The 14769-nt window shown below is 33.1% G+C and overlaps 1 protein-coding gene across 1 annotated transcript in view; it reads left to right on the plus strand.

Moving 5' to 3' along the window:
* Positions 1-14769, plus strand: part of UBA6 (ubiquitin like modifier activating enzyme 6) — a 79911-nt gene that overhangs the window by 47022 nt on the left and 18120 nt on the right. Inside the window, exons 14-22 of the mRNA XM_043906629.1 lie at positions 658-801; positions 2070-2137; positions 2862-2940; positions 4026-4106; positions 8753-8830; positions 10179-10360; positions 11961-12066; positions 14164-14253; positions 14363-14443. Of these exons, the coding sequence (XP_043762564.1) occupies positions 658-801; positions 2070-2137; positions 2862-2940; positions 4026-4106; positions 8753-8830; positions 10179-10360; positions 11961-12066; positions 14164-14253; positions 14363-14443 (909 nt within the window). The remainder of the gene's footprint in view (positions 1-657; positions 802-2069; positions 2138-2861; positions 2941-4025; positions 4107-8752; positions 8831-10178; positions 10361-11960; positions 12067-14163; positions 14254-14362; positions 14444-14769) is intronic.

A 14769-nucleotide genomic window follows, 5' to 3' on the forward strand; every position in this document is an offset into this window, starting at 1 on the left:
CAGTATGCAGGCTTCTCATCTTTGTGGCTTCGCTGGTTGCAGAGAAGACTGTCTAGGGCACACAGGCTTTAGTAGCTGTAACACGTGGGTTCAATAGTTGCAGCTCCCAGGCTCTCTAGAGTACAGGCTCAATAGTTGTGATACACGGGCTTAGTTGCTTATGTAAACCGCCTTTTCTAACAATACATTGCCTCATTTTTTTACTGTTTTACTTTTTATTTACCACTTAACACAAAATGATAGCTTCTTATCCTTGGATCATTTTATTTTTATTTATCTGGTTCAAGGTTTTACCATGATTTTCATTAAAATGTGTCTTTAAAAATTCTGGCTGATTAACATCACAGAACTGTTCTCTAACAAGAATTATAAATGGTTGATAATCTAGTTAATTCTACGTTGTTCCCTAGTGTAACAGGGAGAGTCAAAAAGCAAAAATGCATGGGTACTGGTCAAGAAAAATACCGCTTAAATTAACTGATATGCAGTTGGATCTTTTGTTATGAGATTGGGACTTTTTTTAGGATTTAAAAATTATTTGGGGAATTGAGTAGCTCTTTGAAGAGTTAAACTGTAGTTATTCTCACATCAAGTCATTGCAGTTTTGAGTACCGTACAAATTATAAAGATTATTTTCTTCTGTGGCTTGTGTTTCAGCCTGAAGTAAATTATGACATCGTGCATTGGCTTTCTTGGACTGCCCAAGGCTTTTTACCCCCACTTGCTGCAGCTGTAGGAGGTGTTGCCAGCCAAGAAGTACTGAAAGCTGTAACAGGAAAGTTTTCTCCTCTGTGCCAGTGGGTTAGTTCTCTGTTTTAATATCTTTCATACTTAAGGCTGAATTAGTTCCCCATATAATGAATGTCTAAGTTATAACATAGTATTGATCAATGTAAAAGCAAAAATGTATTTTTCACACATGAATTGGGTGTGATGTGCCACCAAAATTTAATTCTGTAATAGAAACTGACAAGATCATTTGTTGAAGATACTGGGATTTAACCCAGAGTTGCATTCTAGGATGTATTTCTCTCATTTGTGAGAGTGAGGAAATGAATTTTCTATCCTTATGTTTGGTTTCCACTACTGTTAGCTTAGCAGTCATGCACTTTCAGGACTCTTGAACTGTTCCATGGAGTTACATTGGCATCATGAATCTTCAGATTCCCTAGCATCTAAGTATAAATTTCTGAAGGTAGAAAGCATAGGAATGATAAAAGTTTGAGAACTGTATAGGGTAAAAACATCACAAGATGGAAAACCCTTGGTTTCTGTTACCAGAAAGAATAATTGGCAACAGTATATCAATGGAGATTCTTCAGGCCCTTTAGTTTTTTAAAAACTTTGAACATATTGTTTTTAAAAGTTTTAAATTTAGTTTTAATAATTAAAATTTGTAAATTTATAATTTAAATTTGACAAATGCTATTAAGTAATGCTATTTTGCTGGTGAATTATTTGGTTTAACACAGTACAAATTCAGTGGTAAGAGTGGTTTAGGTATAATTTTGTTAACAGCATAGGGAATGTAAATTGTGTTATTAATGTAGTCAATCTTTAAATAAATAATCATTTATTTGTGTTCATGATCACTTTCAAATTTAGCCATATAAGTTACTTAAAATGAAAATTGGAGTGAGGTTGAGTGATTTTTTTCATTAACTTAAACTAATTCTGTTTGATGTTATTTTAGATGCTGAGATTGTGGCTCCATAGACCACTTCCTCTTAGTATGTGTAGTAATTAAAAGCGAATACAATATACCCGAGTTCGAAAATAATACAGGATAGGTACTTTCCTATCAAAGTAATCAAATTATTTATTCAAATGTAGTTGAAACTGAATGATGCTTCCTGAGTTTTTAGGTAGTTATAGAAAATAGATTTGGAGGTGAAATTTCCTTTTGTTTAAGATTAAGATATATCATCTGTAAGATGGCTAAAATGACCTGAATCAAATATTATCTTTTTATAATTCCTCCAGATTTAACCATACTACAGAAGAGAATTACTTTTTCTAGCAGTTTAGTTTTCTACATAGTAAGCTGTGTTTTTATATTCTACTTTAAGTTATACATTGAAGCAGCAGATCTTGTCGAATCCCTCAGCAAACCTGAACGAGAAGAATTTCTCCCACGGTAATACTGACATTTTTTTGCTTTTTCCTTAGTTGTATATTTATAAGCAGCACCAAAATTAAAGAATTTTTGTATAAACATGGATTTGTTTTAGGTGTATTTTCTCCTAATTCACTCACTTCTGCAGTCTTTTCTCCTCTGCATGTATAAATTGTGTCATAATAATGCAGTATCTCTTAGACATTTTATTAATATTGAATATGAAGTTTTAAATTGTGTATCATGAGAGTGGTTAAGTTTCAAAACACCATTCTGATTTTAGATGAAAACAGTTGATACCTGCATCTTTTATTTATGTCAGTCAGTCTTCACTTATTTGGGTCACAGATCTCTTTGAGAATCTGATCAAAGCTTATAAATTCTTTCTCCAAAAAATACATGTATCTGAAAGTTCTGCTTTCAATTTAAGTGGGTTAACAACTTCAAAGCCCATTCATAGTCTTCTCTATGAACCTTTGTAAAATCCCTGCCTTAAAAATGTTTTTCTAGATAAACTAAAGTCACCTTCATTCAAGTCATTTGGATTTATGTTAGTCAAATGGAAAAAAGAAAAACCTGTTTCTTTATGAGGTTTTTTCCTTTTTCAAATAAAATTAATTATCTGTTAGTTTGGAAGAAGAGTATTCTACTTAAAGTAAAACATTAAATTGGTACCAGCAGTAATGAAACTAATCTTAATTTTTTTATGCCTTTCTATTTTCTTGGTTTGTGTTGTTTTCTCCAGAGGAGATAGATATGATGCCTTACGAGCCTGCATTGGAGACACTTTATGTCAGAAGCTACAAAATTTGAATATCTTTTTAGTAAGTGGGAATAATGATGAAAATAAATAGTACAGTCAAACTGCTATAGTGCTTCAAATTAATTTGTTAAAGGAGTACCATTTCTAAATAATACAGAAGATATTCAGGAAATGTTTAAAACAGGAATTTATAAACTGTGGCTTACAGGCCAAATCCATCCTACTGCCTGTTTTTATAAAGTCTCATGAGAACACAGCTAAGTCCATGTATTCATATGTTGCCTATGGCTTCTTTATAGTTTAATAGTGGCAGTTCTGTCATTGTAACAAAGACCATATGGCCTACAAAGCTGAAAACACTCACCGTCTGGCCCTTTATAGAAAGAGTTTGCCAACCCATCACCGAAAGAATTAATACATGTAAAATTAAAGTATAATAGTTTTGAACATGAAATGATTTTCTAGAAATACATTACAAATTGTGGGGGGTTGGAGGTTCTCTGTTTTTTCTTGTCAAATATAAAAGTATGTAGGTAGATCTTTCTTAAGTGTCTTAGTGCATTGGGCAGGGAAGCTCTTCAGTAGCATAAAACTTCTCCTGCCGTAACTATTATAATCGGTCCTGAAAATACTGCTGATTTTTAATATTCCTTTTTTAAGTAACATTTTGAAAATCAGTTATTGCTGAGCTTTTACTTACATGTAGAACTATTGTTAGTTTTTATTTAAAAGTCTTAGAATAGTTATATTCATCAAATGAATTTAGAAAATTCTCTGCAAACAAGTAATCTTTTTAATTAGAATGTTACACTCTTTCATGCTGGCTATTTCCATCTTATATAAAAAAATGAGTTCAATCTTTGGCTTTTGTTTGGAATATTAAAATGTCTTCTGTTTAAAAGAATTATAAATACTATGCTTTTCCTTCTATGATTTATACATTTTTTTCCTTAGCTGAGACATTCATGATACCATGAACCATTAAATAGTTTAAAATAAAATAATTTAAAAATTATTTTTAATATTCACATTATTTTTAAAAGTATGTTATCATAACAGCATTTGAGGAAAATTAAGATGAAATTGCTCTTTAGTAAGTAGAAGTTTTAATATTATTTAATCTGATAAATTTTTTCTTCTCCACAGGTAGGATGTGGAGCCATAGGCTGTGAAATGTTAAAAAATTTTGCTTTGCTTGGTGTTGGCACAGGCAAAGAGAAGGGAATGGTAAGATATAAATCCTTGAGACTTAAAAGGTTATATTTCTCTGGCTGCCCATTTTTGAATCATATTTGACTGCCTGGATCCAAAGCATTGATTTTTGAGGGTAGGGCATTAGGCTACAAATTGGATGAGTCTACCCTGACCATTTTTCACAATTCATGTAACTTTGTGGCAAATTACTTGAGTTTTCTGCTCCTCACTTTCTTTCTTGATTTACTGTGAAACTGTTATTGTACTACTTGCCTCATAATTATGAAGATCAAATATGAATGGGCTTTTCAAATAAAAAAGCACATTAATATTGTTATTTCATTAGATACTACTTCTTATTAAATAAATATTTAAGATGAGACAAGTTAACATTAGAAAGTGGCAGAGTACTCAGATATTGTTTCAATTGGTGATCAAAAGAAGAATGAGTAATATAAACATTGGTATACAACATAAATTAAGATGATAAATGTGAGTTAATTGGAAAACCATGTCATATATTTAAAAAAAAATATATTTCATTGATACTGCTTGCCTTTAAGATGTAGTAGTACTTGCAGTAGTGATGTCATAGATTTACCATGATGCTTAATAGTAATTAAATGACTAAAATTTGTGGAATAGTTCATGTTTTATAGTTTACTAAGCTTGCTATTACACTCATAGGCAGATCTCCTACAGTTATATTTTCTTGCTAGTTCAGTTCAGTCGCTCAGTCATGTCCGAATCTTTGCAACCCCATGGACTACAGCCTGCCAGGCTTCTCTGTCCATCACCAACTCCCAGAGCTGACTCAAACTCATGCCCATCAAGTCGGTGATGCCATCCAAGCATCTCATCCTCTGTCATCCCTTTCTCCTCCCACCTTCAAACTTTCCCAGCATCAGGGTCTTTACAAATGAGTCAGTTCTTTGCATCAGGTGGCCAAAGTATTGGGAGTTTCAGCTCCAGCATCAGTCATTCCAGTGAATATTCCAATGAATAATGATTTCCTTTAGAATAGACTGGTTGGATCTCCTTGCAGTCCAAAGGAGTCTCAAGAGTCTTCCTCAGCTCCATAGTTCAAAAGCATCAATTCTTCTGCACTCAGCTTTCCTTATAGTCCATCCATACATGACTACAGGAAAAACCATAGCCTTGAATAGACGGACCTTTGTTGACAAAGAATGTCTCTGTTTTTTAATATGCTGTCTAGGTTGGTCATAATTTTCCTTCCAAGGAGCAAGCGTCTTTTAATTTCATGGCTGTAGTCACCATCTGCAGTGATTTTGGAACCCAAAACAATTAAGTCTGTCACTGTTTCCATTGTTTCCCCGTCTATTTGCCATGAAGTGATGGAACCGGATCCCATGATCTTAGTTTTCTGAATGTTGAGCTTTAAGCCAACTTTTTCACTCTCCTCTTTCACTTTCATCAAGAGGCTGTTTAGTTTTTCCCTTTCTGCCATGAGGGTGGTGTCATCTGCGTATCTGAGGTTACTGATATTTCTCCCGGCAATCTTGATTCCAGCTTATATCTCATCCAGCCCAGCATTTCTCATGATATACTCTGCATATAAGTTAAACAAGCAGGTGACAGTATACAGTCTTGACATACTACTTTCTTGATTTGTAACCAGCCTGTTGTTCCATGTCCAGTTCTAACTGTTGCTTCTTGACCTGCATACAAATTTCTCAGGAGGCAGGTCAGGTGGTCTGGTATTCCCATCTCTTTAAGATTTTTCCACAGTTGGTTGTGATCCACACAGCATTCTTGCTGAACATTTCCTAAATTGCTTTCCACAAACCACTATTAGTTCTGCTGACTTTTAAAATATTTCTAAAAAACAAAAAAAAATTCTTTGTTTGCATAAGTTTGAATAACACCTACTTTACTCCTTAGAGATTCATAACACATATCAGCATTTAAGTCAGGAAAAGAGCTGTAGTAAATAAACCAACTTACTTCAAGTAACAAAACAAGTTTTAAAGGGGCAGTCTTGAACCTACTGCAAATACTATATAAATTATTCTTACTATATAAATTATTCTTTTACAAAATATTTACATGTGTATCCAAACTTAACTAGGAGGAAGTAAAGAGAAATCCTGTGGTTCCAGGAACCAAGAGGGAAATTAGTCACTGAACTAAAAGCTGTGGTAATTCAAAAGTGTTCTAGTACATTAACTATTAATAGAAAGGGAAGTCATTTGTGAGAAATTGCAACTCAGCATGCACCATGCTGGTGTATGGGTCCAAAATTTTATCATATAAAAATTTCAAGCAGATAAAAGAATATAACAAATTTGGGGCTGTTGAAACCTCTAGATTAAACAAGGGCAAAACTGCATTATGGTGATAGACACGCTGAGCGTACATAGGACTATACAGCAAAATCAACATCCATTCAAGACAATCCACAATGGAAAATGACAAATCTGTAGATTCTGAAAAGTGAAAGTCACTCAGTCATGTCCTCCTCTGTGACCCGTGGAGTATGTAGTCCATGGAATTCTCCAGGGCAGAATACTGAGTGGGTGGCCTTCCCTTCTCCAGGGGATCTTCCCAACCCAGGGATCAAAGTCAGGTCTCCTGCATTGCAGGCGGATTCTTTACCAGCTGAGCCACTAGGGAAGCCCTCCACCTGAAAGAATCAGCCAGTGAAAATGGAAGAATTTGCTCTCCAAGAAATACAGATAATAGAAGTGCTACAGATAGTATAACAGACAGACTGTAAAGTTAAAAATGACCAAAGACATAGAAGGAGTAATGAAAACATGAGGGCGGGGAAGGCAGTTTTTACCAAAAGCCAAGGAAGAATTTCTGTATAGTCAGTGAACTTAAAATTCAAATGTAGCTGAAGTGAGAACTGATGACTAAGAGATAAATACCTAGAATGTAGTGTAGAGAGAGTCTTCTTCCTTTTTAATGAAAGAGGATACATTTGCATAGTCTAACATAAATGTAAAATTTCCAGAGAGAGTAAAGATAAGGAAAAAGTAAGGATAATGACAGAAGTTTCCAGAATTGAAGAGACAAGTGTGTTCTGATTAAAAAGCTAAATTAATCCCAAACAAATCAAATGCAGAAATGGAAAAGATTACAAAAAATGATTACTTGGTAGACTTCTTAACCAGCAATGAGTACACACCTGAAGATAGGGAAGCATATCTTCATAGTACAAGTGATTATCAACCTGGATTTCTATACCCAACTAAATTATCTTTTGATAGAAATAAAGTTAACTGACAAGTAAAATGATGAAAGATTATTGCTAGCTAGTTCTCAGTGAATGAGCTAACTATGGGATTAATTCAGGCAGTGTGTGAAGCAAGGGTAAGTAGAGGCATTTGACAACAGTCTTAGGTTTAGATAAGCATTGATTTTTTAAAACCTTTAATTAAAATGTTGACATTTTGGAATGAGATGATTAAAAATAAGTAAAATGTTCCTTGATATCACAGAAAATAGAGGGGAGAGTTCAGATATCCTCCATTGTTCTAGAGGAAATGGAGAGTTTCATTTTAGATCTTAAGTTACATGTACACGTTAAAATTTTTAATATCATTGCATAAAAACAGAGATTTAACTTCCATACCAGTTTGTGAGGGGTTAAAGTAGGGTTCAGGTCAAGAATACTTGATCAATTCAGTAGAAAACAAACAAACAGAAAAACTGAGGGTGGATTAAAAAGTGGGGTTGGGGGAAATGGCAGAAAAAGCCTTTTAATCAGTAATCACAATAATTAGAATTATTATATATATAATTATTAATTATGGTTAAGCTTTCTGTTAAAAGACATTTTCTGTGCTTTTTTTCCTCCTATTTCAAGGAAACACCTAACACATAATAACATAGAACTATTGAAAGCAAAAATCTGTGTATATCAGGGAAATAGCAGCTAAAAGAAAATGTGTTTGTGAATACCAGTAAACATCTAACAGCTGGAACACACTCTGAGAAGTACTGCCTCTAGTGAAATCTACAAATACTAGCTTAAGTGACAAATGCATTATGACTACTTTTTAAATTGTCTTCGCTCTGTTTACTTTCATCTTGCATCCTTTCAAATGGAGGTATGCAAATTTTTTCTTAACCAGACTGTAACTGTTCCAGGTTTGTGGATGTTAAGTCTGTCATAGCTACTGAGCTCTGCCACTGCAGTATAAATACAGCCATAACCAATACTTAAACAAATGGTGTGACAGTGTTCCAGTAAAAATTACTTACAAAAACAGCCGCCTGCACTGTAGTTTGGATACCTCTGCTTTAGCAAGAGTTCCTTTCAAATTGAAACATGTAAGTGTTCTTTTCAATCAAGATTGAGAATAAACATGTATAGAAAAAAGAGCTGACTCTTCTATAACTAACCCATTACGTATTTCTAAAATGTGATAGTGATATTTAGCCTCTATTTTGTTATGAAGGAAAAAGTAGTTTTGATCCGGATCTGTGATTGGTTTCAGCTATTTTGTTTGACATATTCTTATGCTAAATATCATCTTTAAATGTAAGTATAAAAACAGTAGTATTGGTAACCAGTTTTGAGTATTTTTTATTATAACTTTCACCAGCCAAAATGATTTATAACTTGTGGGTGTTAGTCATTCACAGGAAAGCGAAGTCAATTTAAACTTATCTCTTATGTAATTTCAGGCATTTTTTTTCTTTGATATTAGGTTACAGTAACAGATCCTGACTTGATAGAAAAATCCAACTTGAATAGACAGTTCCTATTTCGTCCTCATCACATACAGGTGTGTTGTTATACTGATTCAAATTTAAATCCTCTATTGTGTTAAATAGAAAAATAGAAAATGGTGCTTGAACAAGCATAGTATCTTTATTTTATTAGAATCTCTCAAATTATCAAATAATGGGAATGACATAGGGAAAATACATAATTTTATTTTAATATAAAAATTATTTTTGTGTTGATTCTGGTTGTTAAAATCTGAGTTGTGAATCATGGGCAATATTTTTGTCATTTTATAATCAAGATGTATCATGTATTTAACTTTAGAAACATCTAAAGATATAAAAACAGGTTGCCTAATTTGAAGTTTTTTATAGGTGACAGATTTGACACTGTCTTTTTTTTTTTTAATTTTATCATAAAACAGATAAACTTTGAGAATTTTTTGCTCTTTTGATCTTGTTTGATTATTTAACAATCCATTTTGATTATAAACCAATGCTTATTTTCTGTCTTTTTTATAGAGGTCAAAATATTTGTTAGGAAAAGAAACAGTCAAGTAACTTTGCTCTGACTTTAGAAATGTTTTTTCACTTTATTGTTTTACAACTCCTTGAGAATCTTAGTAAATAAGCTTAGAAATATCATAAACAAAAAGGTAAAGCATACTTTCATATAGTTGTATAAGTGGCATAGTTAACTAAATGGCGCACCTATCCAAATATAAAGAACTAAGTAACAGGGTCTTTAATGAACTAAAATTTATGTCATGATATTCACTCACTGAACTTTGTGCATTTTACTTATAGAAGAACTATTAAGGCCTCTTTGCTTTAAGCTTCTAATGTTTACAGTTTGTATGTAACACTTGAAATGACACCAGAGATTTTAAAAATGATCATTAAATCTTTAAGAAAAGAATGTGTAATCTTTTTATAAAACTGAAACAAATAATTTCTTAAATATATCCATCCAGAAATGGTAAATTTTTTTGAAAGATTTTAGTACCAAAATGTTGAATTACCATACCTCTGAGCTCATTTTCTGCAGAACTTACGTTTCTGATATTTTGCTGAATGTGTTCTCAACTTTTTGTAGGCTCTTAACCAATTCATACCTCATTAATGGAGAAAAATGTTCGTTTAATTGGACTTGTAACTAATATTTTAAGAATTCTAAAGCACATAACTATAAAATATAGGTTGTTTATATTTTTTATAATAATGTGTGAATTATTAATTCTAATATGCAATATTAAATGTAGCATGACCACAACAAATATAATTTTCACAAACTAAAAATGACAGTCAATCTCATTACATTATTCTTCATATGTAAATTGTATATGTTCAGTCATGGTCTATTTTTCCTGTTAACATTTATTTCCTCTGTTTTTATATGTTGTTTAGAAGCCTAAAAGCTATACTGCTGCTGATGCAACCCTGAAAATAAATCCTCAGTTAAAGATAGATGCACATTTGAACAAAGTATGTTCAGCCACTGAGGCAATTTACAATGATGAGTTCTATACTAAGCAGGATATAATTATTACAGCATTAGATAATGTGGAAGCCAGGAGATATGTAGACAGGTATGTTCTTAAAATTCAGGTTCATAGAAATTGTCTTTGTTTTGTTTTTACTTCATTTTTTATACCTATTTATTGAACAATTACTGAATTTTCTGATTATTCTTTACATTCCTATTATAGTTCTTGAACCCAAAACTGATGATGATTTCCACTATAGATAGGGTAAAATTTTAAGTCTTTAAAATAACCTAAATTTTTTTCATAGAGTATCTGCCACCTGCCCATGACTCCAGCTTAATTTGCTATTTTTCCCTGACTTTCCTTATTCTAGCTACACTTTCTTTCTTTCAATTCTTACAGGGGAACATCTAACACATTTCACCTCAGGGGCTTGCAGACACTGTCCTTCAGTCTCAAGAAATTGTGTTTATATTCTAAAACTCAACCCCAAATCTACCTACTTGCTCTTCACTTCCTTTAGTTTTTTTCCCCTCATCCTTTTAGTTTCAGCCTGAGTGTCTTTATTGAAACAGACTTTCTTTAACTCCTAAATTCTAAATTAGATCCTTCTCTGATAATCTTTCACAGTACTGTTTTCTTCCTTCATAGCACTTATTTTTATTGATGTGCATATTTATTTAATGTTTGTTTCCTCACTAAATCATTTATTCAGTTATTTATTTTCCCATCACACTATCTTCAGTGCCCAATACATGATGTCATTCAGTAAATATTTATTAAATAAGTAGATGAATAAATGACTGTGATATACACACCTTATATAATCTTTTCTTACATGCTTATATGATTCTTTAATGTTAGAGTGCTAGAGCAGATTTATTAGCAGGAATATTTACCAGTTGAGAGTATAGTGGAAAGTTTGTAATCTTGACCAGCAAAAAACAAAAAGAAACTTTAAGAAATGCACGTATACAGAATATAGGTATTGTAACTCTTTAGAAAGAAGGTTTGGGATAAAGAAAATGTTGAAAAGATATAGTAAGGTGCCTTTGTGCTCAGTCGCTTCACTTGTGTCCCAACTCTTTGCAACGCTACGGACTGTAGCCTGCCAGGCTCCTCTGTCTGGGATTTTCCAGGCAAGAGTACTGGAGTGGGTTACCATGCCCTTCTCTAGGGGATCTTCCTGACCCAGGAATAGAACCTTTGGCTCCTGCATTGCAGGCAGATTCTTTACCACTGAGCCACCAGGGAAGCCCATAGTAAGGTAGATATATAGAGAGAGTTTTATATATATATATATAGTTATAGAGAGAGAGTCAAAAAATACAGAAAGTAACCAAAGAAGAAATAGAAAGCAAGAGAAGAAAGAGTAATACATTAATTAAGAGTTAACCCAGAAGAAAAAAAATAAGAGCACAATTTTGTAGGCATTTTAGAACAAGATAAATACAATATATCTTCTTCTTAAACTACTAAATTTTGGTAATAGAAGGTAGAGGCAAAAATTGCTACACTGAGCAACAAAGTTTATGGGAGGAAGTGGATGGAAATAATAAATGGGTTTTTGGTGGTAATGTATCTGTTTGCTAAAATATTATATCCGAGAAGTGATCCGCATGTATAATGGTCAGTAAACATTGGTAGAATGTCCACTGCTTAACTAACTTCTGTGTTTGTTACCTACCTTCTTTTCATGTAGCCGATGCTTAGCGAATCTGCGGCCCCTCTTAGATTCTGGGACGATGGGCACCAAGGGACACACTGAAGTCATTGTACCTCATTTAACCGAATCCTACAATAGTCATGTAAGCGAACCAGTTTTTCTAAGTAAATGTCTCTTTATGTCTCATCACTTTTCTATCTCATAATTTCTCTTTATCAGTCAGCACATTTGGTTAAGCATCCCTAATCTAGTCTGATTTTGATCTGCCAATGATGTTTGTGCATATATGCGTAGACATTTTAAAAAATGTAGTTAAACTTACTTTCTTGTTGTTATTTTATTTGCTAAGTCATGTCTGACTCTATTACTTACCCCATAGACTGTAGCCCACCAGGCTCCTCTGTCCATGGGATTTCCCAGGCAAGAATACTGGAGTGAGTTGCCATTTCCTACTGCAGGTGATCTTCCTGGCCCAAGGATTGAACCTGTGTCTCCTGCATTGGGAGGCGGGTTCTTTACCACTGAGCCACCTGGAAGCCCTAAATGTATTTTTTTTAATAATCAGAATTTTGTTTCTGGTCTTTCTGGAATATTATTATTATGAGTTTACTGTTTCTTTTTGCTGCTTGATTAGTTTCTAACAACCTTAGTGACCCACCCAGAATCTTACTGAAGACTCAGTTTCTCCATATGAGGAACCAAGTCATTATGCTGTATATTTTATATAAATGATATAGATGTAACTTTTTTTTTAACCTCTACAAGTGATATTGAGATACTACTAAATTTAAAAATCACTAGTCTAGGAAATAATTGTGGGCTTTAAAAAGAATTTTAAAAAGGTCAGCCCTATTTGTAAAATTGAAAGAATATTATTTTATAAGCATCAACATTCCCTTTATTTAATGGATACAATATGGTTTATTAAAATTTTTAAATGTTAATAAAATTTGTTTTCCCCTCTCATAAAATCAGAAGTTTATATGGTAAAGACATGAATAGAGACAAAGTTGATAAGTTTGATTTGAAGTAAATTAGATGGAGAAAATCATGATATGCCAGGGTCATTCTGGAAGAGTTTCAAAATAGGGGATGTTGCAAATTTCTGAAAGTCCTGATTCTCTCATACTACCACATCTTTCCCAAACCTTCTCCTATATTTATAGACTGTGCCTTCATATTCAGGAAAACTAGAATTAAATGTTCCTTCTGACTTTCCTCTTGACTTATAAAATATTTCGTGGTATTTTATAGATCAACAAAGTAAAATACAAATCTCTAAGTAAGGACTTCCCTGGTGGTCCAGTGGTTAACAGCCCATCTGCCAGGGCAGGGAACATGGGTTTGATCTCTGGTCTGGGAAGATTCCACATGCCATGGGGCATTAGAGCCTGTGTGCCACAACTACTGAGCCCGTTCTCTAGAGCCCACGAGCCCGCTACTGAACCTGTACTCCACTACTGCTGAAGCCCGTGTGCCCTAGAGCCTGTGCTGCGCAACAAGAGAGGCCTCCTCAGTGAGAAGCCTGCACAGAGCAACTAGAGAGGGGCCCCCTCCTGCTACAAGTAGAAAAAGCCTGCATGCTGGACCCAGCACAGCCATGAAATAAAAAATTAAAGAAAAAATAATCAGCACAGATCTTTACAATTAAAAAAAAATTCTCTAAGTAAAAAGAGACAAAGTGAGTTGTTTTAGATTGAGTAAGCCAATAAGACTAAACATACAAAAGTACCCTGTAATAAATGTGGATTTCTTCATTTTCACAAGACACAACAAAGACATCTGTCATTTATTTAATACATGCTTTCTGTAAGAGACCATGCCAAGCATCAAGAGTACATGATTCCTGTTTGAAAATATTGGTTCTCCTTGGAGAAAGAAACTCATGGTATGCTGAGCACTGTATTAGGAATTCTCTAATTACTTTTCAAAATAAATAATGTTATAAATTTTTAAATGTCACCTCGATGCTTTGAGAAAAATAAAATAATTATATTTGGTAGTCTGTTATGGTACTACATGATACCAGAGGAGTTTATTGTTACCTTGCCATATAAACAAGTCTGTTGAGTGTCAGAAGAATCAGCATTTCCCCTTAATGCCTAGGAAAAAGATTTTTTAAACGTTGGATTTATTTCATTTTTGAATTTTATTTCTTAATGGTCTTAAAACACTGAAGTAAATTTAATCCATTAAAAATTGTCATTGCTGCTAACTGTTGTCTTATTTTATAAATTAGCGGGATCCCCCAGAAGAAGAAATACCATTTTGTACCCTAAAATCCTTTCCAGCTGCTATTGAACACACTATACAATGGGCAAGAGATAAGGTAATAAAGATACTGTATAAGAAATTTTTCTCTGAAATAGAAAAGATGGTATTTCTAACTTTTAAACAGACTCCTATTTATAATATTTTTTTCCTCTTTTCTGTTATAGTTTGAAAGTTCCTTTTCCTACAAGCCTTCATTGTTTAACAAATTTTGGCAAACGTATCCATCTGCAGAAGAAGTCTTACAGGTAAAAATCAATACACTTTATTTTGAAGTATAGTTAATTTACAGTATAGTGTTAATTTCTGCAGTATAGTAAGATGCTTCAATTTTATATATATACAAATAAACACACACACACATTCCTTTTCATATTCTTTTCCATTATGGTTTATCACAGGGTATTGAATGTAGTTCCCTGTTTTGTACAGTAGGACCTTGTTGTTTATACATTCTGTATATAATAGTTTGTATCTGCTAACCCCCACATTTTGTCATTGTAATCTTTCTCTTTTTTTTGTAATCTTACTTTCAAGTTGCCTATAAATAATTTATTTTACATTCTTAAACAGA

Source organism: Cervus elaphus, chromosome 6, assembly GCF_910594005.1.
Source record: "Cervus elaphus chromosome 6, mCerEla1.1, whole genome shotgun sequence".
Taxonomy (NCBI): Eukaryota; Metazoa; Chordata; class Mammalia; order Artiodactyla; family Cervidae; genus Cervus; species Cervus elaphus.